This window comes from Zophobas morio, unplaced genomic scaffold, assembly GCF_036711695.1.
Source record: "Zophobas morio isolate AGI-343-1 ecotype UQ-CSIRO unplaced genomic scaffold, CSIRO_AGI_Zmor_V1 ptg000010l, whole genome shotgun sequence".
NCBI lineage: Eukaryota > Metazoa > Arthropoda > Insecta > Coleoptera > Tenebrionidae > Zophobas > Zophobas morio.
In genome coordinates, this window is record NW_026972115.1 from 2,121,653 (window position 1) to 2,140,240 (window position 18,588).

The following is an 18,588-nucleotide window of genomic DNA, read 5'->3' on the forward strand; positions in this document are numbered from 1 at the left end:
CACCAACGAGATACGCATATTTTAGTCCGTGAATTGATATGCTTTGTTTAAATCCCTCTAAAATAATGTCACTTTCCATCCCAGTAGATGTTCCGTCCCAGTTTTTAAAACATACATGCTCCATTCCTCCCATATGACACATGGCACAGAATTTATTGCGTATTCCCAGGAATAAGAGTTTACCGGTCCTTTGTCCAACGATACATGCTGCACCAGAACGAGCGTTGTATGCTGAACGATAAGATCGTTTACATCACGCTCCGTCAGCTATCACTGTGATCATCGGAATATCATTTTCGTCAACATCGTCATTTTCTTTGGCCATCTCTGCTTCTTTTTTTCCAGCTTCAATCATGCATTTCCAAGACTCTTCTTCAATAATTTCTTGCAAATTATCTTCTACATCTTTATATCTTTTATAAGATATTTCTGGGATGTTCATGGCACTGACAAATTCATTTAATTGTGAAAATCCGCAACCGATGCTTATTGCACCCAGTACCGCAGCTCCATTTGTATTTAATTTTCCATCAGTTTTATCTGAATAAACTTTATGCTCAACTTTACATAAGTCGCATATCAATACAAATTCAGAAATAAAACCTTTTCTTACTTCCTTTAAAATGCGAACAGTGTTTCCAGAAGAGCCCGAAGAACAAGAAAATAATCCATGGTGAGGAAATGACAAAATCTGCTCGATAAATGATTGTACTTCAACGATTCTTCGCCCGCCCATCGAATCGCTGATTACCTTTTCCTTTTCGCAAGGCGTACTTTCCTGAGAGCAGTATAAAGAGTCCTGACTATTGTTTGAATATTTCCAATCTTCTTGTTCTATAATGCTTGCAGAAGTACTGGGATGCGGCTGTGTGTTCTTCAATTATTAGGCTACTATTTGAAGCAGCATTTTGTCCACAATTTTTTAGTGTGTCGGGATTTGTGGACCATAACGTACGCATTGCTATTCTGAAAATAAACCAATATTAATATTGTAAAGGTATACTTTTGACCCTATAGTTCAGTGGATAACAATGTGACACAAGTAAATGTTCTTTGACTCAATACTTTTATTTCACCTAATTTTTATGCACTTAAAGTACGAATAAAAAACTTCTCTTACCTTCGCTTTGCCAACAGTTTTTTGTTTTTTCGATGACGGGTAAGTCCCAATTGTTTATTCTTACATCCTCCCATTTTGTTGAGGTAGAGATAAACGAGATGAACGTGATAAATAAAAAACTACTATACACCACGATTTACACACTACCACTTTTCGCAAGTTTTTTGATGTAGAAAATAAACACTTGTGTTATAATATTTTATCTTGTGAAACGATCCCTAAGATAAATAACAAGAAAATTACTAGGTCCCAAATTTATACGAGTTTTTCTTTCCTCCACCAAGATTCATCCCCAACCACTTTCTAATTTGCCTATCAAAAATTAGCATTCTGTTGTGACGTAGCCTTCAAATCCAATCGGCATCAATATATCCACCTGCGAGAGAATTTCCAGGAACAGACTGTTTTCACGCATCTGTTTTTAAATTTCTCATATTCGGGCACCCAAAATTTCTCACGAATCTTAAGACTCGTCATGCATCACCATGTACTGATCAATAACAACTTTATAGAAATGGGTTCGGTCTTTTTTTATGGCCCAGCGATTTACACCATATCCCATTTCCACAAGAAACGTAGTAAGTATTTGACTTATCGTGATTTACGAGTTGGTGCAGCGCAGCGTGTGACAAAGACAAGAACAGTTGAAACAAAACATTCGAGAGTTGATTTCTGATGTAATGTAAGGGTATTTTCTAGCTGGAATTTTGGGCACAACTATTAAAAACAACGTTCAGTACGTATCTAGAATGGTTGATATAGGAATGATAGAGCCCGCTGGATCATTTTCGAATGAAAAAACTCACACAGTCACCACAAAAAAATAGTACAAAGCTATGATTTTATTAGGGTTTTTAGGATTTTTTTTACACAAAACTGTGATTTTTTTTGCAATTTCAAGGATACAGCGGGCTTTAGATTTAGTTCTTCTAAACGCACGATTTTTTTCGTCATAACTGGTTGCTTAGTTTTGGCGCAAAATGTGTTCGAAAACAGCTGAAATTGTATCAAATTTCTACCGGGAAGTATCCCCTTAAGTGTGTTTTAAATCCTTGGGAAATATGTGATGTTCATGCTTTCCCCACTCATCCCTCATTATTTTTCTCTCTTGCCCTCCCTTTAAATTTTAATACTCTAAGAAATACAGAAGTTCAGATCTACATTTCTACCAAGTGAAATTTAAAGAAACTAGGACTCTTTTAGAAAATTTTGGACTTCACTCTTCTCTTCTCTCATCCTTTCACTCATCTCTTCATTCTTTTCTTGTTTATTTCCATCTCTGTCTCTAGCTTTATAACTCTTTTCGTCTTTTTGTTCTTCCATTTTCTCCTTTCTTTTACTCCCCTTTTTTCCTTCTTCCTCTCCCTCGAATTTTTTTCATATCTCATAAGCGCGTTTAGAAATTAAGATCTTCAAAGAGAAATCAAATGTGTTTTAAATACTTGGGAAATGTGGTCTTCATTGTTTTCTTCATTCATCCCTCCACTATTTCCCACTATTTTTCCCCCCCTTTGCCTCATTCGTCATTCTCTCTTTCCCTCTCCCCCAATTCCTCGGTTCTCTCCTTCTTTTTGACTCTCCTCAGCTTTCTTTTTCTCCCTTTTCCACTTTTTTTTTCTATCACCTTTTCCGTCTCGCTTTTCGTCCCTCGAGCTATTGTGTATCTCAAGATCTTCTGAAATTAGTTAAGTGTGTTTTAAATCCTTGGGAAATATGTGGTGTTCATGCTTTCCCCCACTCATCCCTCACTATTTTTCTCTCTTGCCCTCCCTTTAAATTTTAATACTCTAAGAAATACAGAAGTTCAGGTCTACATTTCTACCAAGTGAAATTTAAAGAAACTAGGACTCTTTTAGAAAATTTTGGACTTCACTCTTCTCTTCTCTCATCCTTTCACTCATCTCTTCATTCTTTCCTTGTTTATTTCCATCTCTGTCTCTAGCTTTATAACTCTTTTCGTTTTTTTGTTCTTCCATTTTCTCCTCTCTTTTAGTCTCCTTTTCTTCCTTCTTCCTCTCCCTCGAAATTTTTTTGTATCTCATAAGCGCGTTTAGAAATTAAGATCTTCAAGGAGAAATCAAATGTGTTTTAAATTCTTGGGAAATGTGGCCTTCGTTGTTTCCTTCATTCATCTCTCCAGTATTTCCCACTATTTTTCCCTCCCTCTTTTCCTCATTCTCCATTCCCCTCCCCCAATTCCTCGGTTCTCTCTTTTTGAATTTCCTCTGCTTTCTTTTCCTCTTCTTCTCTTTCCTTTTCTCTCTTCTTTTCCTTTGTTCTTTTTGTCCCTTGACCTATTTTGTATTTCAAGATCTTCTGAGAGTAGTAACCTGTGTTTTAAATCCTTGGGAAATATATGGTCTTTACTTTTCCCCCTCTCATCCCTCACTATTTCCTTCTACTCTCCTCCCTTTAAATTTCAATACTCTAAGAAATACAGAAATTCAGGTCTACAGTTCTATCCAGTGAAATTTCAAGAAACTAGGACACTTTTAAAAAATCTTTTAGTTTACTCTTCCCTTCTCTCATCCTTTCGTTCATTTCTTCCCTGTTTCATTCTTTATTTCGGTCTCCGTCCTCTCTCTCTCTCTTTCTAACTCTTTTTGCCTTTTTGTTCTACCATCTTCTCCTCTTTTTACTTCCTTCTTTCTCTTCCTCGAACTTTTTTCACGTTTTCTAAGCCTGTTAAAAATTAAATGTGGTCTTCACTCTTTCCTTCACTCATCCCTACACTCTTTGTCACTATCTTTCCCTCCCGCTTTTCCACATTCTTCATTCTCGCTTTCTCTCTCCCCCAATTCCTCTGTTTCTCTCCTTCGTTTTAATTTTCCACTGCCTTCTTGTTCTTCTTCTTCCCCTTTCTTTTCTCTCTCCTTTTCCTTCCTTCATTTCGTCCCTCGATCTACCTAGTGAAATTGAGAAAAACAAGGACACTTTTAAAAAATCTTAGACTTCACTCTTCCCTTCTCACCTACTTTCACTCATCCCTTCATTCTTTCTCTCTTTATTTCCATCTCTGTCTCTCTCTTTCTAACTCTTTTCACTTTTTTGTTCTTCCATCTTCTCCTCTCTTGTACTCTCCTTTTTCTTCGTTCTTTCCTTTCGTCGATTTTTTTTCACAATTAAGATATCTCAAGAGAAATCAAATGTGTTTTAAATTCTTGGGAAATGTGGTCTTCACTCTTTCCCTCACTCATCCCTCCACTATTTCTCTCTATCTTTTCCTCCCCCTTCCCCATTCTTCATTCTCTCTTTCGCTCACCCCCAATTCCTCTGTTTCTCTCTTTCTTTTTGACTTTCCTCTGCTTTCTTTTCCTCTCTCTTTTCCTTTCTTTTGTTTCTCCTTTTCATTCGCTCTTTTCGTCCCTAGACCTATTTTGTATTTTAAGATATTCTGAGAGTAGTAACCTGTGTTTTAAATCATTGGAAAATATATGGCCTTTAGTTTTCCCCCACTCATCCCTCACTATTTCCTTCTATTCTCCTCCCTTTTAATTTCAAGACTCTAAGAAATACAGAAATTCAGGTCTACAATTCTACCAAGTGAAATTTCAACAAACTAGGACCCTTTTAAAAAATCTTGGAGTTTACTCTTCCCTTCTCTCATCCTTTCGTTCATCTCTTCCCTGTTTCTTTCTTTATTTCGGTCTCCATCCTCTCTCTCCCTTTCTAACTCTTTTTGCTTTTGTTCTTCTATCTTCTCATCCTTTTTTTTTCTTCCTTTTTTCTCTTTCTCGAATTTTTTTCACGTTTCCTAAGCGTGTTAAAAATTAAGATCTTCAATGAGATATCAAATGTGTTTTAAATTCTTAGAAAATGTGGTCTTCACTCTTTCACTCACTCATCCCTCCACTCTTTGCCACTATTTCTCCCTCTCGCTTTCCCACATTCTTCATTATCGCTTTCTCTGTCCCCCAATTCCTCTGTTTCTCTCTTTTGTTTTAATTTTCCGCTGCCTTCTTGTTCTCCTTCTTCCCCTTTCTTTTCTCTCTCTTTTTCCTTCCTTCATTTCGTCCCTCGATCTACCTAGTGAAATTGAGAAAAACAAGAACACTTTTAAAAAATCTTAGACTTCACTCTTCCCTTCTCACCCACTTTCACTTATCCCTTCATTCTTTCTCTCTTTATTTCCATCTCTGTCTCTCTCTTTCTAACTCTTTTCACTTTTTTGTTCTTCCATCTTCTCCTCTCTTGTACTCTCCTTTTTCTTCGTTCTTTCCTTTCGTCGATTTTTTTTCACAATTAAGATATCTCAAGAGAAATCAAATGTGTTTTAAATTCTTGGGAAATGTGGTCTTCACTCTTTCCCTCATTCATCCCTCCACAATTTCTCTCTATCTTTTCCTCCCCCTTCCCCATTCTTCATTCTCTCTTTCGCTCACCCCCAATTCCTCTGTTTCTCTCTTTCTTTTTGACTTTCCTCTGCTTTCTTTTCCTACCTCTTCTCCTTTCTTTTGTTTCTCCTTTTCATTCGCTCTTTTCGTCCCTAGACTTATTTTGTATTTTAAGATCTTCTGAGAGTAGTAACCTGTGTTTTAAATCATTGGAAAATATATGGTCTTTAGTTTTCCCCCACTCATCCCTCACTATTTCCTTCTATTCTCCTCCCTTTTAATTTCAAGATTCTAAGAAATACAGAAATTCAGGTCCTACAGTTCTACGAAGTGAAATTTCAAGAAACTAGGACCCTTTTAAAAAATCTTGGAGTTTACTCTTCCCTTCTCTCATCCTTTCGTTCATCTCTTCCCTGTTTCTTTCTTTATTTCGGTCTCCATCCTCTCTCTCTCTCTTTCTAACTCTTTTTGCTTTTGTTCTTCCATCTTCTCCTCTCTTTTTTTTTTCTTCTTTCTCTTTCTCGAATTTTTTTCACGTTTCCTAAGCGTGTTAAAAATTAAGATCTTCAAAAAGATATCAAATGTGTTTTAAATTCTTAGAAAATGTGGTCTTCACTCTTTCACTCACTCATCCCTCTACTCTTTGCCACTATTTTTCCCTCCCGCTTTTCCACATTCTTCATTATCGCTTTCTCTCTCCCCCAATTCCTCTGTTTCTCTTTTTTGTTTTAATTTTCCACTGCCTTCTTGTTCTCCCTCTTCCCCTTTCTTTTCTATCTCCTTTTCCTTCCTTCATTTCGCCCCTCGATCTACCTAGTGAAATTTAGAAAAACTAGGACACTTTTAAAAACTCTAAGACTTCACTCTTCTCTTCTCACCCACTTTCAATTCTCTCTTCATTCTTTCTCTCTTTATTTCCATCTCTGTCTCTCTCTTACTAATTCTTTTCGCTTTTTTGTTCTTCCAGCTTCTCCTCTCTTTTACTCTCCTTTTTCTTCCGTCTTTCCTTTCGTCGATTTTTTTTTCACATTTCATAAGAGTGTTTAGAAATTAAGATATCTCAAGAGAAATCCTCACTCTTTCCCTCACTCGTCCCTCCACTAGTTCTCTCTATCTTTCCCTCCCCACTTCCCCCATTCTTCATTCTCTCTTTCCCTCACCCCCAATTCCTCTGTTCCTCTCTTTCTTTTTGACTCTCCTCTGCTTTCGTTTCCTCCCTCTTCTCCTTTCTTTTGTTTCTCTTTTTCATTCGCTCTTTTCGTCCCTCGACCTATTTTGTATTTCAAGATCTTCTGAGAGTAGTAACCTGTGTTTTAAATCCTTGGGAAATATGTGGTCTTCATTCTTTCTGCCACTCATTCCTTATTATTTCCCTTGGTGTGACTCAACATTGGCATCAGGCGAATTAAAGAAACTTTAGATTTTGCATTAGAAGGATTAAAGAGAAATCTAGGAAAGAATAGATTCTGTGTAAAGAGAATTCTAAGAAAGAAATTTCGACTATAGAATGCAGTTACAGTTCAAACACGAAAAAGCGAAAGTTGTGAAGATTCTAGAATATTCTAGAAAGATCATTCTGGTGATCTGCAATAAAACAGATGACATACATTAGAGAAATAAGTTTTTAATTCTATGGACATTTAGCAATAAATTTACAGAACTCGTGCCAATACCTCATCAGTCATGCTAACATCGGCATCAAGCGAATTAAGCAAACTATAGATTTGGCATTACAGGGGTTAAAGAGAAATCTAGGAATGAATAGATTCTAGATTCTATTTTAAGAAAATGAAAAACATAAGCATTTGTATATCGCTGCAGTATCGGAATAGAAGAAAAAAATTCTGTGTAAAGAAAAATCAGCCAAAAGAATTCTAAGAAAGAAATTTCGACTACAGAATGCAGTTAGAGTTCAAAGACGAAAAATCAGAAGTTATGAAGATTTTAGAATATTCTAGAAAGATCATTCTGGTGATCTGCAATAAAACAGATGACTTACATTAGACAAATAAGTTTTTAATTCTATGGACATTTAGCAATAAATTTACAGAACTCGTGCCAATACCTCATCAGTCATGCTAACATCGGCATCAAGCGAATTAAGCAAACTATAGATTTGGCACTAGAAGGGTTAAAGAGAAATCTAGGAAAGAATAGATTCTAGATTCTATTTTAAGAAAATGAAAAACATAAGCATTTGTATGTCGCTGCAGTATCAGAATAGAAGAAAAAAATTCTGTGTAAAGAAAGATCAGCCAAAAGAATTCTAAGAAAGAAATTTCGACTACAAAACGCAGTTAGACTTCAAAGATGAAAAAACAAAAGTTATGAAGATTTTAGAATATTCTAGAAAGATCATTCTGGTGATCTGCAATAAAACAGATGACTTACATTAGAGAAATAAGTTTTTAATTCTATGGACATTTAGCAATAAATTTACAGAACTCGTGCCAATACCTCATCAGTCATGATAACATCGGCATCAAGCGAATTAAGCAAACTATAGATTTGGCATTACAGGGGTTAAAGAGAAATCTAGGAATGAATAGATTCTAGATTCTATTTTAAGAAAATGAAAAACATAAGCATTTGTATGTCGCTGCAGTTTCGGAATAGAAGAAAAAAATTCTGTGTAAAGAAAGATCAGCCAAAAGAATTCTAAGAAAGAAATTTCGACTACAAAATGCAGTTAGAGTTCAAAGACGAAAAATCAAAAGTTATGAAGATTTTAGAATATTCTAGAAAGATCATTCTGGTGATCTGCAATAAAACAGATGACTTACATTAGAGAAATAAGTTTTTAATTCTATGGACATTTAGCAATAAATTTACAGAACTCGTGCCAATACCTCATCAGTCATGCCAACATCGGCATCAAGCGAATTAAGCAAACTATAGATTTGGCATTAGAGGCGTTAAAGAGAAATCTAGGAAAGAATAGATTCTAGATTCTATTTTAAGAAAATGAAAAACATAAGCATTTGTATGTCGCTGCAATATCGGAATAGAAGAAAAAAATTCTGTGTAAAGAAAGATCAGCCAAAAGAATTCTAAGAAAGAAATTTCGACTACAAAATGCAGTTAGAGTTCAAAGACGAAAAATCAAAAGTTATGAAGATTTTAGAATATTCTAGAAAGATCATTCTGGTGATCTGCAATAAAACAGATGACTTACATTTGAAAAATAAGTTTTTAATTCTATGGACATTTAGGAATAAATATGCAGAACTCGTGCCAAAACCTCGTCAGTCATGCTAACATTGGCATCAAGCGAATAAAGGAAATTGTAGATTTTGCATTCGAGGGGTTAAAGAGAAATCTTTGAAAGAATAGACTAAGTATATGTATTATATTTTAAGAATAAAAAAAAAACGTGGTCTTCACTTTTTCCCTCACTCATCCCTCCACTATTTCCCTCTATCTTTCCCTCCCCCTTTCTCTCATTCTTCATTATTTCTTTCTCTCTCCCCCAATTCTTCTGTTTCTCTCCTTCTTTTTGACTCTCCTCTGCTTTCTTTTTCTCCCTCTTCTCGTTTCTTTGCTCTCTCTTTTTCTTTCACTCTTTATCCCTCGACCTATTTTGTATGATGCTGAAATATCACACAATATTAACTCAATCGTAGATGCTATTTTCCTACAAAATTATTTCCTTCACCCGAAAAATGAACGTTATCATTTTCATGATTATAAAATTGATCAGAGCTTTCTTCCGCGTTGTGAAACTGTTAAAGACTTTGATAATAATTTTTTCTGATTTGATCGAGATTACATAAATATTATTTCGTCCTGTAATCAAATGCTGGGTTTTATTACGCGCAGTCATAAATCTTTTCTTCTTGACTGCCTCATAAACTTGTATAGAGCTTTTGTCTTAAACAAACTAGAATATGCTTCCATTGTATATTCTTGATTGAGAATGTCCAACGAAGATTCTTAAAATTTTTATTCTTAAAAACTCATCAAGTTTATCCCCCAGTGGTTGAAAATTGAAATAATTAAGGTAGTCCAGTCGAGTAAGGTACTTACTGTCCAAAGTTCAGCCACTGCCTACCCACGCATGCGTGGTACGTGAGCGATAACTCGTGTTATATTCGACATCTTAATCAAGCCAATTTTTCCCTAGTTACCTCAATAACGTCAATAACAGCTCATTACTCATTAATTATTGAATCGGCATCACGAGTACTGATTGGTACCGATTACCAATTGAGTGACGCTGGTGCAAGCAAGCCGTACTTAATGTGTTGTCCGTCGCAGCGCTACCGAAGGTTGTTTGTGGTCACGTAGATATTAAGATGCAATCCGACATACGCCGCGCTGTAATTTATGGCCAGAATACATGGTCACATTTTACTTGTTATTAACGACGGATGTGAAGATACCCCTTACATTAGAATTTCAAGCGAACGTGCTCTAATGCACATTACGCCGTAATACTTTCGTGAAATTCATAATAATGGGGCAACCCCATATATAACGCTGGAAATAGAAGGAAAGTGCAACCGAAGCGTGTCTATTAATGCAAGCGAGTTTGTTCATTTCGCGATGCAGGAAAAATGGTGAGGGCGCCACCGGGTTTTCGCTCTACGCGTCATCAGAAAATGCAAGCTCGAATACAGCTACGCTTCGTTCCAATCTAGGGTAACTTAATTGATGGTTAATGTACTGGAAACGCGTACATAAATCCGAGCATTGCGTTTTCAGTCCGTTAGGTTGTTACATTTCAGTGGTTGCATACTATAAAATCAATTGGCAGATTGTCGAGGTATCGAGGTTATTCACACGGACATTACGGGTAACGCGGAGAATTATAGCAGCGATTAATTACATGAAGGCTTTAAGAACTTCATCTAGTTGGTGGATAAGTAGACCTGAGATTGAGATAATCACGGACCGCGATTTTTTTTTAATTTGTTGTGGTTCTTTGGTGCCAATTATCGTAAACAACGTCCACGATTTGAACTCATTTTGTTTCCGACAAGTGAGACTCCAGGGAATAGGGATTTGTACCGAAATTCACGCCTCCAACAAAGGTTATAATTAGGCTATAAGTTATAATTCGATTTGTTTGTGTTCTAGAAAATACACAATTGATCAATCTTTACTAATGCCTAGAACGACTCAAATATATTGGTTTTAATTTAAGACTAGAAGTCTAAGTCGTCTTAGACCAGTTAAGTATAATTTAAGGCTTTAAGAAATGGCTGATCTCCACTCATCCCCTCTCTATTTCCTACCTTCTTTTTTTTTTCGCTTCCTCCCTTTTCCTCCCTTATTTTCTCCTTCGAATTTTTTTGAGTCTGGCAAACGTGATTACAAACAAAGGACTTCGAAAGCAGTCAAGTCTTTGGACAAATGTGTAACTTCTACTCTTATCCACATTTTCCCCCTCACTCTATTCCTCTCTTTGCTCCTCCCTCTTTCATCTCTTTTTTGCCTTTCTTCCTTGTCCTCTCCCTTTCACTCCTTTTTCCCCTTTCTCCCCTTTCTCCCTTTTTTGTTTCCCCTCTCTTTTTTCGTCTCATTCTTTCCCTTCTCTGTACCCTTCTTTTCCCTTTTTTTTATCTCCTCTTTGTTAATTTCTCCTTTTGTTTCCCTTTTGCCCTCCCACGAGTTTTTTCATATTATTTAAGCGTGCTTATAAATGAAAATATTTTGAGAGCAATCAATCTTTGGGAAATATGTGGTCTTCACTCATTCCATCACTATTTCCCTGTTCTCCATTCTCTCTCTCGCTCTTTCTCAATTTCTCTTTATTATCTGTTTTCTTTTTCTTCCTTCTTTTCGTTCTTCAATCTTTTTTGCATCTCGGAAGATCTTCTGAGAGCAATGAAGTGTGTTTTCAATCTTTTCTCTACTCATCCCCTTACTATTTCCCTCTTTCTTTCTTAATTCCTTTAGTTCCCTCTCTGGTTCTCTTTTTCTTTTTTTGACTGCCCTCACCTTTCTTTTCCTCTTTCTTTCCTTTTCTTTTTCTCTCTACGTTTCCTCCTTTCTTTTCGTCCCACCAGTTTTTTGCATTTCTCATAAGCCTGCTTAGAAATGAAGATCTTCTGAGAGCAATAAAGTGTGGTTTAAATAATTGGGAAAAACGTGGTCTTCACCTATTCCCTCACTCGTCCTATCACTATTTCCCTCCTTCCTCCTTTCACTTTTGCTCTCTCTCTCTCTCTCTCTCAATTCCTCTATTTCCCTCTCTGTTTCTCATTTTCTTTGTTATTCTCTTCTTTTTCTTCCTTTTTTTCGTTCCTCCACTTTTTTTGTATCTCGGAATATCTTCTGAGAGCAGTTAAGTGTGTATAAAATATATAGTTTCACTCTTTTTTCTACTCATCCCCCCACTATTTCTCTCTTTCTTTCTCAGTCCCTCTAGTTCCCCCTCTGATTATGTCTTTCTTTTTGACTGTCCTCATCTATCTTTTCCTCTTTTTTTCCTTTTCTTTTTCTCTCTTCGTTTCCTTCTTTCTTTTCCTCCCTCGATTTTTTCGCATATCAAATCATTATTTTCCTCCTTCCTCCTTTCACTTTTTCTCTCTCTCTCTTTTTGTTACTTACTTTTGATTTCCTTTCCTCTCTCTTCCCCTGTACATTCTCTCTTGTTTTTCTTCTTTTTTTTCGTTCCTCGACCTTTTTTGCATCTCGGAAGATCAATCTCGGAATCAAATGTGGTTTAAATCCTTGAGAAATTTGTGGTTTTCACTCTACCCCTTACTCATCCTTCCATTTTTTCTTTCCCTCTTCCTCTTATTCTTACATTTCCTCCTTCCTTCTCTCCCAATTCCTGTTTTCTTCACGAAGTCTCTTTTTCTTTTTGAGTGTCTTCCACTTTTTTCCTCTTTCTTCCTCTTCTCCGTCTCTCTAATTTTTTTCTAAAAGCACTTAAGTGTGCTGTCAATGTTTGTAAAATATGTGATTTTCACTCTGCCCTTCTCTCTTCCTATCATTCATCTTCTCATTCTTTCCCTCTTTATTTTTCATTTTTATCTCTTCTTTTCTAGCTCTTTTTCCCTTTCTTTTCTTCCTTCTTCTCCTCCTCTCTTTTGCTCTCTCCCTTCTCTTTCTTCTTTCCCTCCCTCGAGTTATTTTCACGTCTTTTAAGTGATAGATCCTTGGGAAATATCACTCATCCCACCACTATTTCTCTCTCTCTTTTTCTCCTTCCTCCTCTCACTCTTTCTCTCCCTCTTAATTCCTCTACTCCTCTCTCTGTTTCTCCCTTTCCTTGTTAGGTATTCTCTTTTGCTTTCTTTTCCTCTCTCTTCCCCTTCCTTTTCTTTTTTCTTTTCCTTCCTTTTTTCGTCCTCGCCCTTTTTTGCGATTCTCAAGATCTTCTGAAAGAAGTTAAGTGTGTTTAAAATATATAGTTTTCACTCTTTTCTCTACTCATCCCTCCACTATTTCTCTCTTTCTTTCTCAGTCCCTTTAGTTCCCTCTCTGATTATGTCTTTCTTTTTCACTGTCCTCATCTATCTTTTCCTCTTTCTTTCCTTTTCTTTTTCTCTCTTCGTTTCCTTCTTTCTTTTCCTTCCTCGAGTTTTTCGCATATCCCATCACTGTTTCCCTCCTTCCTCCTTTCACTCTTTCTCTCTCTCTCTCTCTCACGTTCTCTCTCTCAATTGCTCTATTTCCCTCTCTGTTTCTCTCTTTCTTTGTTATTTTTTTTTTGTTTCCTTTCCTCTCTCTTTCCCTGTATATTCTCTCTTCTTTTTTTCTTTTTTTTTTATTCCTCGATTTTTTTTGCATCTCGGAAGATCAATCTCGGAATCAAACGTGGTTTAAATCCTTGAGAAATTTGTGGTTTTCACTCTATCCCTTATTCATCCTTCCACTTTTTCTTTCCCTTTTCCTCTTATTCTTACATTTCCTCCTTCCTTCTCTCCCAATTCCTGTTTTCTTCACGAAGTCTCTCTTTCTTTTTGACTGTCTTCCACTTTTTTCCTCTTTCTTCCCCTTCTCCGTCTTTCTAATTTTGTTCTAAGAGCACTTAAGTGTGCTGTCAATGTTTGGAAAATATGTGATTTTCACTCTACCCTTCTCTCTTCCTCTCATTCATCTTCTCATTCTTTCCCTCTTTATTTTTCATTTCTATCTCTTCTTTTCTAGCTCTTTTTCCCTTTCTTTTCTTCCTTCTTCTCCTCTCTTTTGCTCTCTCCCTTCTCTTCCTTCTTTCCTTCCCTCGAGTTATTTTCACGTCTTTTAAGTGATAGATCCTTGGGAAATATCACTCATCCCACCACTATTTCTCTCTCTTTTTTTCTCCTTCCCCCTGTCACTCTTTCTCTCCCTCTTAATTCCTCTACTCCTCTCTCTGTTTCTCCCTTTCCTTGTTAGGTATTCTCTTTTGCTTTCTTTTCCTCTCTCTTCCCCTTCCTTTTCTTTTTTCTTTTCCTTCCTTTTTTCGTCCTCGCCCTTTTTTGGGATTCTCAAGATCTTCTGAGAGCAGTTAAGTGTGTTTAAAATATATAGTTTTCACTCTTTTCTCTACTCATCCCTCCACTATTTCTCTCTTTCTTTCTCAGTCCCTTTAGTTCCCTCTCTGATTATGTCTTTCTTTTTCACTGTCCTCATCTATCTTTTCCTCTTTCTTTCCTTTTCTTTTTCTCTCTTCGTTTCCTTCTTTCTTTTCCTTCCTCGAGTTTTTCGCATATCCCATCACTATTTCCCTCCTTCCTCCTTTCACTCTTTCTCTCTCTCTCTCTCTCACGTTCTCTCTCTCAATTGCTCTATTTCCCTCTCTGTTTCTCTCTTTCTTTGTTATTTTTTTTTGTTTCTTTTCCTCTCTCTTCCCCTGTATATTCTCTCTTCTTTTTTTCTTTTTTTTTATTCCTCGATTTTTTTTCCATCTCGGAAGATCAATCTCGGAATCAAACGTGGTTTAAATCCTTGATAAATTTGTGGTTTTCACTCTATCCCTTACTCATCCTTCCACTTTTTCTTTCCCTCTTCCTCTTATTCTTACATTTCCTCCTTCCTTCTCTCCCAATTCCTGTTTTCTTCACGAAGTCTCTCTTTCTTTTTGACTGTCTTCCACTTTTTTCCTCTTTCTTCCCCTTCTCCGTCTCTCTAATTTTTTTCTAAGAGCACTTAAGTGTGCTGTCAATGTTTGGAAAATATGTGATTTTCACTCTACCCTTCTCTCTTCCTCTCATTCATCTTCTCATTCTTTTCCTCTTTATTTTTCGTTTCTATCTCTTCTTTTCTAGCTCTTCTTGCCTTTCTTTTCTTCTTTCTTTTCCTCTCTTATGCTCCCTCCCTTGTCTTTCTTCTTTCCCTCCCTCTAGTTATTTTCAGGTCTTTTAAATGATAGATCCATGGGAAATATCACTCATCCCACCACTATTTCTCTCTCTCTTTTTCTCCTTCCCCCTCTCACTCTTTCTCTCCCTCTTAATTCCTCTATTCCTCTCTCTGTTTCTCCCTTTCCTTATTAGGTATTCTCTTTTGCTTTCTTTTCCTCTCTCTTCCCCTTCCTTTTCTTTTTTCTTTTCCTCCCTTTTTTCGTCCTCGTCCTTTTTTGAGTTTCTCAAGATCTTCTGAGAGCAGTTAAGTGTATTTTAAAATGATGTAGTTTTCATTCTTTTCTATACTAGCCTCCTTATATTTCTTTCCGTTCTTCCTTCCTTCCTTTCTTTCTTTCTTTCTTTCTTTCTTTCTTTTCGTCTTTCTTTCTTCCTTTCTTTCTTTCTTTCTTTCTTTCCCTTGAGTTTTCGCATGTCTCGTAAGCATGTTTAGAAGTCAAGATCTCATGAGAAAAATCAAATGTGGTTTAAATCCTTGGAAAATATGTAATTTTCACTCTTCTCTTTCCTCCTCCTCCCACGATTTCCTTCTCTCTTCCTCCAATTCTTACATTTACTCTTTCTCTTTTTCCCAGTTCCTCTATTATCCTCACGATGTCCCTCTTCTTTTTGACTGTCTTCCACTTTCTTTTTCCCTTTCTTCCCCTTCTCCGTATTTCTCCTTTTCTTCTGAGAGCAGTTAAGTGTGCTTTAAATCTTTGGAAAATGTGTGATCTTCACTCTGTTCTTCTCTCGTCTTCTCACTCTTTCGCCCTTTATTTTTCGTTTCTGTTGCTCTCTTTCTAACTCTTTTTGTATTTCTTTTCTTCCTTCTTTTCCTCCCTCGAATTATTTTCACGTCTTTTAAGGGTTAAATTCTTGGAGAATATGAGATTTTCACTCTTTCCCTCACTCATCCCACCACTATTTCCCTCTGTTTCTCTCTTCCCCCTTTTTTTCTTCTCTCCTTTTCCGTCCTACTTTTTATCCCACGAATGTCTTACGTCGCATGATCTTTTGAGGGCAATTAAGTATGTTTTAAATATATGTAGTCTTCACTCTTTCCCACACTCATTCCTCTACTATCGTTCTCTCTCTTTTCTCCTCTCTTCCTCTCACTCTAACTTCCTCCCTTCCCCCCCCCTCTCTCTCTCTATCTCTTTCAATCTTTCTAGTTCCAAGGCTATTTCTCTCTTTCTTTTTGACTCTCCGTCACTTTGTATTCCCTTCTTTTTCTCTTTCTCACTCCATTTCCCTCGTTCCCTTCCCCGACTTTTTTCACGATTTATGTGTTTTAGAAATCAAGATCTTCTGAAAGCAATCAAATGTGGTTTAAATCCTTGAGAAATACTTTTAATTCTTTTAGTTCCTCATTTCCCCACCATTTCTCTCTCTCTCTTTCCGTTCCTTTTCCTCTCAGGTTTTTCCTCGCTCTTTCAATTTCCCTTTTTCTGACTCTGTTACGTTTTCCTTTAGCTCTCTTTTCTTGTCTTTTTCCCTCTTTATCTTTACGTCTCTTTTCTTTCATCGACGTTTTTCGTGTCTGAAGATCTTCTGAGAAGAGTCAATTCTTTGATAAATGTGGAATCTTCACTCGTCCCCTCTATACCTCTATATTTCCATCTCTCTGTGTCCCTCTTCTAACTCTTTCCCGTTCTTCTTTCTTCTTTTCGTTTCCTCTTCTCATTCATTAAGTTTTTTCGAATCCCATAAGCGTTTTAGAAATCAAAATCTTCAGAAAGCTTTGAAATGTGTTTTAAATCCGGGAAATGTGATCTTCACTCTTCCCCTCACCTACTCTCTCACAATTTCCCTCTCTATTTTTCTTCTCTTTCCCATTTTCTTTTTCTCTCTTCCTTTTTGACTTTCTTCCACTCCATTTCGTATTCCCTTCCCTCTCTCAAGTTTTTCCACTCTTATAAATGTGTTAAATCAAGATATGATAGTACTTTAGTTCCTTTAAATCTGGGAAATATGTAATTTTCACTCTTCTTCTTCCTCATTCTCCTATTATTTCCCTCTCTGCTTCTCTCTTTCTTTCTGACTCTCACACTTTTCTTTCATCTCTCTTTCCCTTTCTCTTTTACCCTACTTCTCCTTGTCTCTTTTCGTTCCTTGAGTTTTTTCGCGTCTCAGGATCTTCTGAGAGCATGAGAAATGTGTGATCTTCCCCCTCCCCCTTTCTCGTTCCCTCCCTTGTTCCTTCACTCTTTCCCTCTTTACTTCCATCTATCCCTCTTTTTTTCTTCATCTTCTCCTCTCGTTTCCTTCCCTCTTTCCCTCAATCGAGTTTTTTCACGTCTCATAAGCGTCTTTATAAATGAAGATCTTATAAGAACAGTCAACTTTGTTTCAAATTCTTGGGAAATACATAATCTACAAATTTCCTCTTTATAAAAACAAAAGAGTGCTTTTATTAAATAATTTAACACTGTACCTAATAAAGGAAATATATTTGTCCAAACTAAAAAACTAGTGGCGCCATTACAAAAAAATTGGTCGAAAGTTGTTTCGACAGAACTTCTCTCGCTCCTGAAATACAATGATAATTTTTTTTGAGTCAAACTGTATACGCAAATCGAAAAAATATTAATGGAATGATAAATCACAAGTACAGACTCATCATATTTTGTACATTTTAGATAGGATTTGTTCAGCAAAATTTTGGGGTGACGTCATCAATTTTTTGGAGGGGATAAGTAAATATATTTTGAATAAAATTTTATCATGCTTATCATAACTGTAAACCATCTGCAAGATTTCAAAGCATTCGGTTTTGTAGATTCCAAAGTAAATGTCAAAATGTTGTTTCCTAATTTTGATTTTTTTCCAAAAATTTGGACGTTTCGGGTAAAATTTCAATTCGGAGTCATAAACTACATTTGTAAGACTATGTTATTTGATATAATTTAAAACCCAATTACTATGTTCAATTTTGAAGTGACGTCATCACATTAGTTTTGGGGATAATTAGACAAATTTTGGTTAGCATTCTACCATCTACATGATGTACCTAATATAAATACAAAATTTGACAACAATCGACTTAGTACTTTCGGAGATTTTCTGTCTAATAGAAATCCGGGACGGCAGACAGACGGACAGACGGATAGACAGACAGAGGGAAACGGGAGACCTATTTCTTCGTCCTCTTACGCTCGGGAAGTAAAAATATTAGGGGGAATATTTAAAAAAAAATGGTTTAAGGTGCGATTCAGTTATGGAATTTTAAAAATATCAATTTCGAAAAAAAAACATTTCGTGGAAAAATAGCGATTCCAATTTTTTTCAATAAAATTTGTAATTTATCCGACTTTCCAAGATTCCAACAGCGAAAATGAACTACTTTCACCAATATTTTGAAAGTTACTGGTGGTTATTGGTCAACATCCTGCCAACTTTCCACGAAATAATTCGGCGACACCCTACACCTCCAAACCCGCCGAACCGATTAATGAAAACGTCAGCGCAATCACACGAAAATGCGAAGAATGCCCATAACCACGAGGTCACTCCCGCCCGCCCCAGCTGTTCCTACCGGTTCTCCGAATCCCCGGCCGCCCCCTCGCCCGCCGCCACTGCCGAAACAATACCGCTAACGATAAAGTTCACAGCCGAGTACTGTTAATTCCCCACAGAAAGGCAGCGCGCAGCAATCCGCCACAAGCCCATCTGTTGCGTCACGAATAAATCTGATCATTCGGCGAAGATCAAAGGCCGCCGCCGCCTTATTGAGACGTAACGCGTGTGAAAAAGCGGCGGCCGTAACGGCCGGCACCGTAAGGACGAGTTTGTGGCGGCTGCAGCGCTTTCGGCGAACTCAAAGCGGAAACATTACGTCTCCACACAATGGGCA

The 18,588-nt window shown here is 36.7% G+C and overlaps 3 protein-coding genes across 3 annotated transcripts; all 3 read right to left on the reverse strand.

Moving 5' to 3' along the window:
- Nucleotides 1-3,292: 3,292 nt before the first annotated feature.
- On the reverse strand, nucleotides 3,293-6,703 carry LOC135126432 (cilia- and flagella-associated protein 251-like). The gene is made up of 5 exons (XM_064052481.1): nucleotides 6,615-6,703; nucleotides 6,095-6,244; nucleotides 4,962-5,123; nucleotides 3,852-4,003; nucleotides 3,293-3,450 (listed from the first exon to the last, which is right to left on the reverse strand). Exons 1-5 carry the CDS (start codon nucleotides 6,701-6,703, stop codon nucleotides 3,293-3,295), a joined length of 711 nt encoding a protein of 236 aa, XP_063908551.1.
- A 7,936-nt stretch (nucleotides 6,704-14,639) lies between these two features.
- LOC135126433 (octapeptide-repeat protein T2-like) lies at nucleotides 14,640-15,167 on the reverse strand. Its single transcript, XM_064052482.1, has 3 exons — nucleotides 15,042-15,167; nucleotides 14,789-14,987; nucleotides 14,640-14,731 (listed from the first exon to the last, which is right to left on the reverse strand). Exons 1-3 carry the CDS (start codon nucleotides 15,165-15,167, stop codon nucleotides 14,640-14,642), a joined length of 417 nt encoding a protein of 138 aa, XP_063908552.1.
- A 42-nt stretch (nucleotides 15,168-15,209) lies between these two features.
- Nucleotides 15,210-16,961, reverse strand: LOC135126434 (uncharacterized). Its single transcript, XM_064052483.1, has 4 exons — nucleotides 16,825-16,961; nucleotides 16,342-16,411; nucleotides 15,474-15,575; nucleotides 15,210-15,422 (listed from the first exon to the last, which is right to left on the reverse strand). Exons 1-4 carry the CDS (start codon nucleotides 16,959-16,961, stop codon nucleotides 15,210-15,212), a joined length of 522 nt encoding a protein of 173 aa, XP_063908553.1.
- Between the last annotated feature and the right edge of the window lie 1,627 nt (nucleotides 16,962-18,588).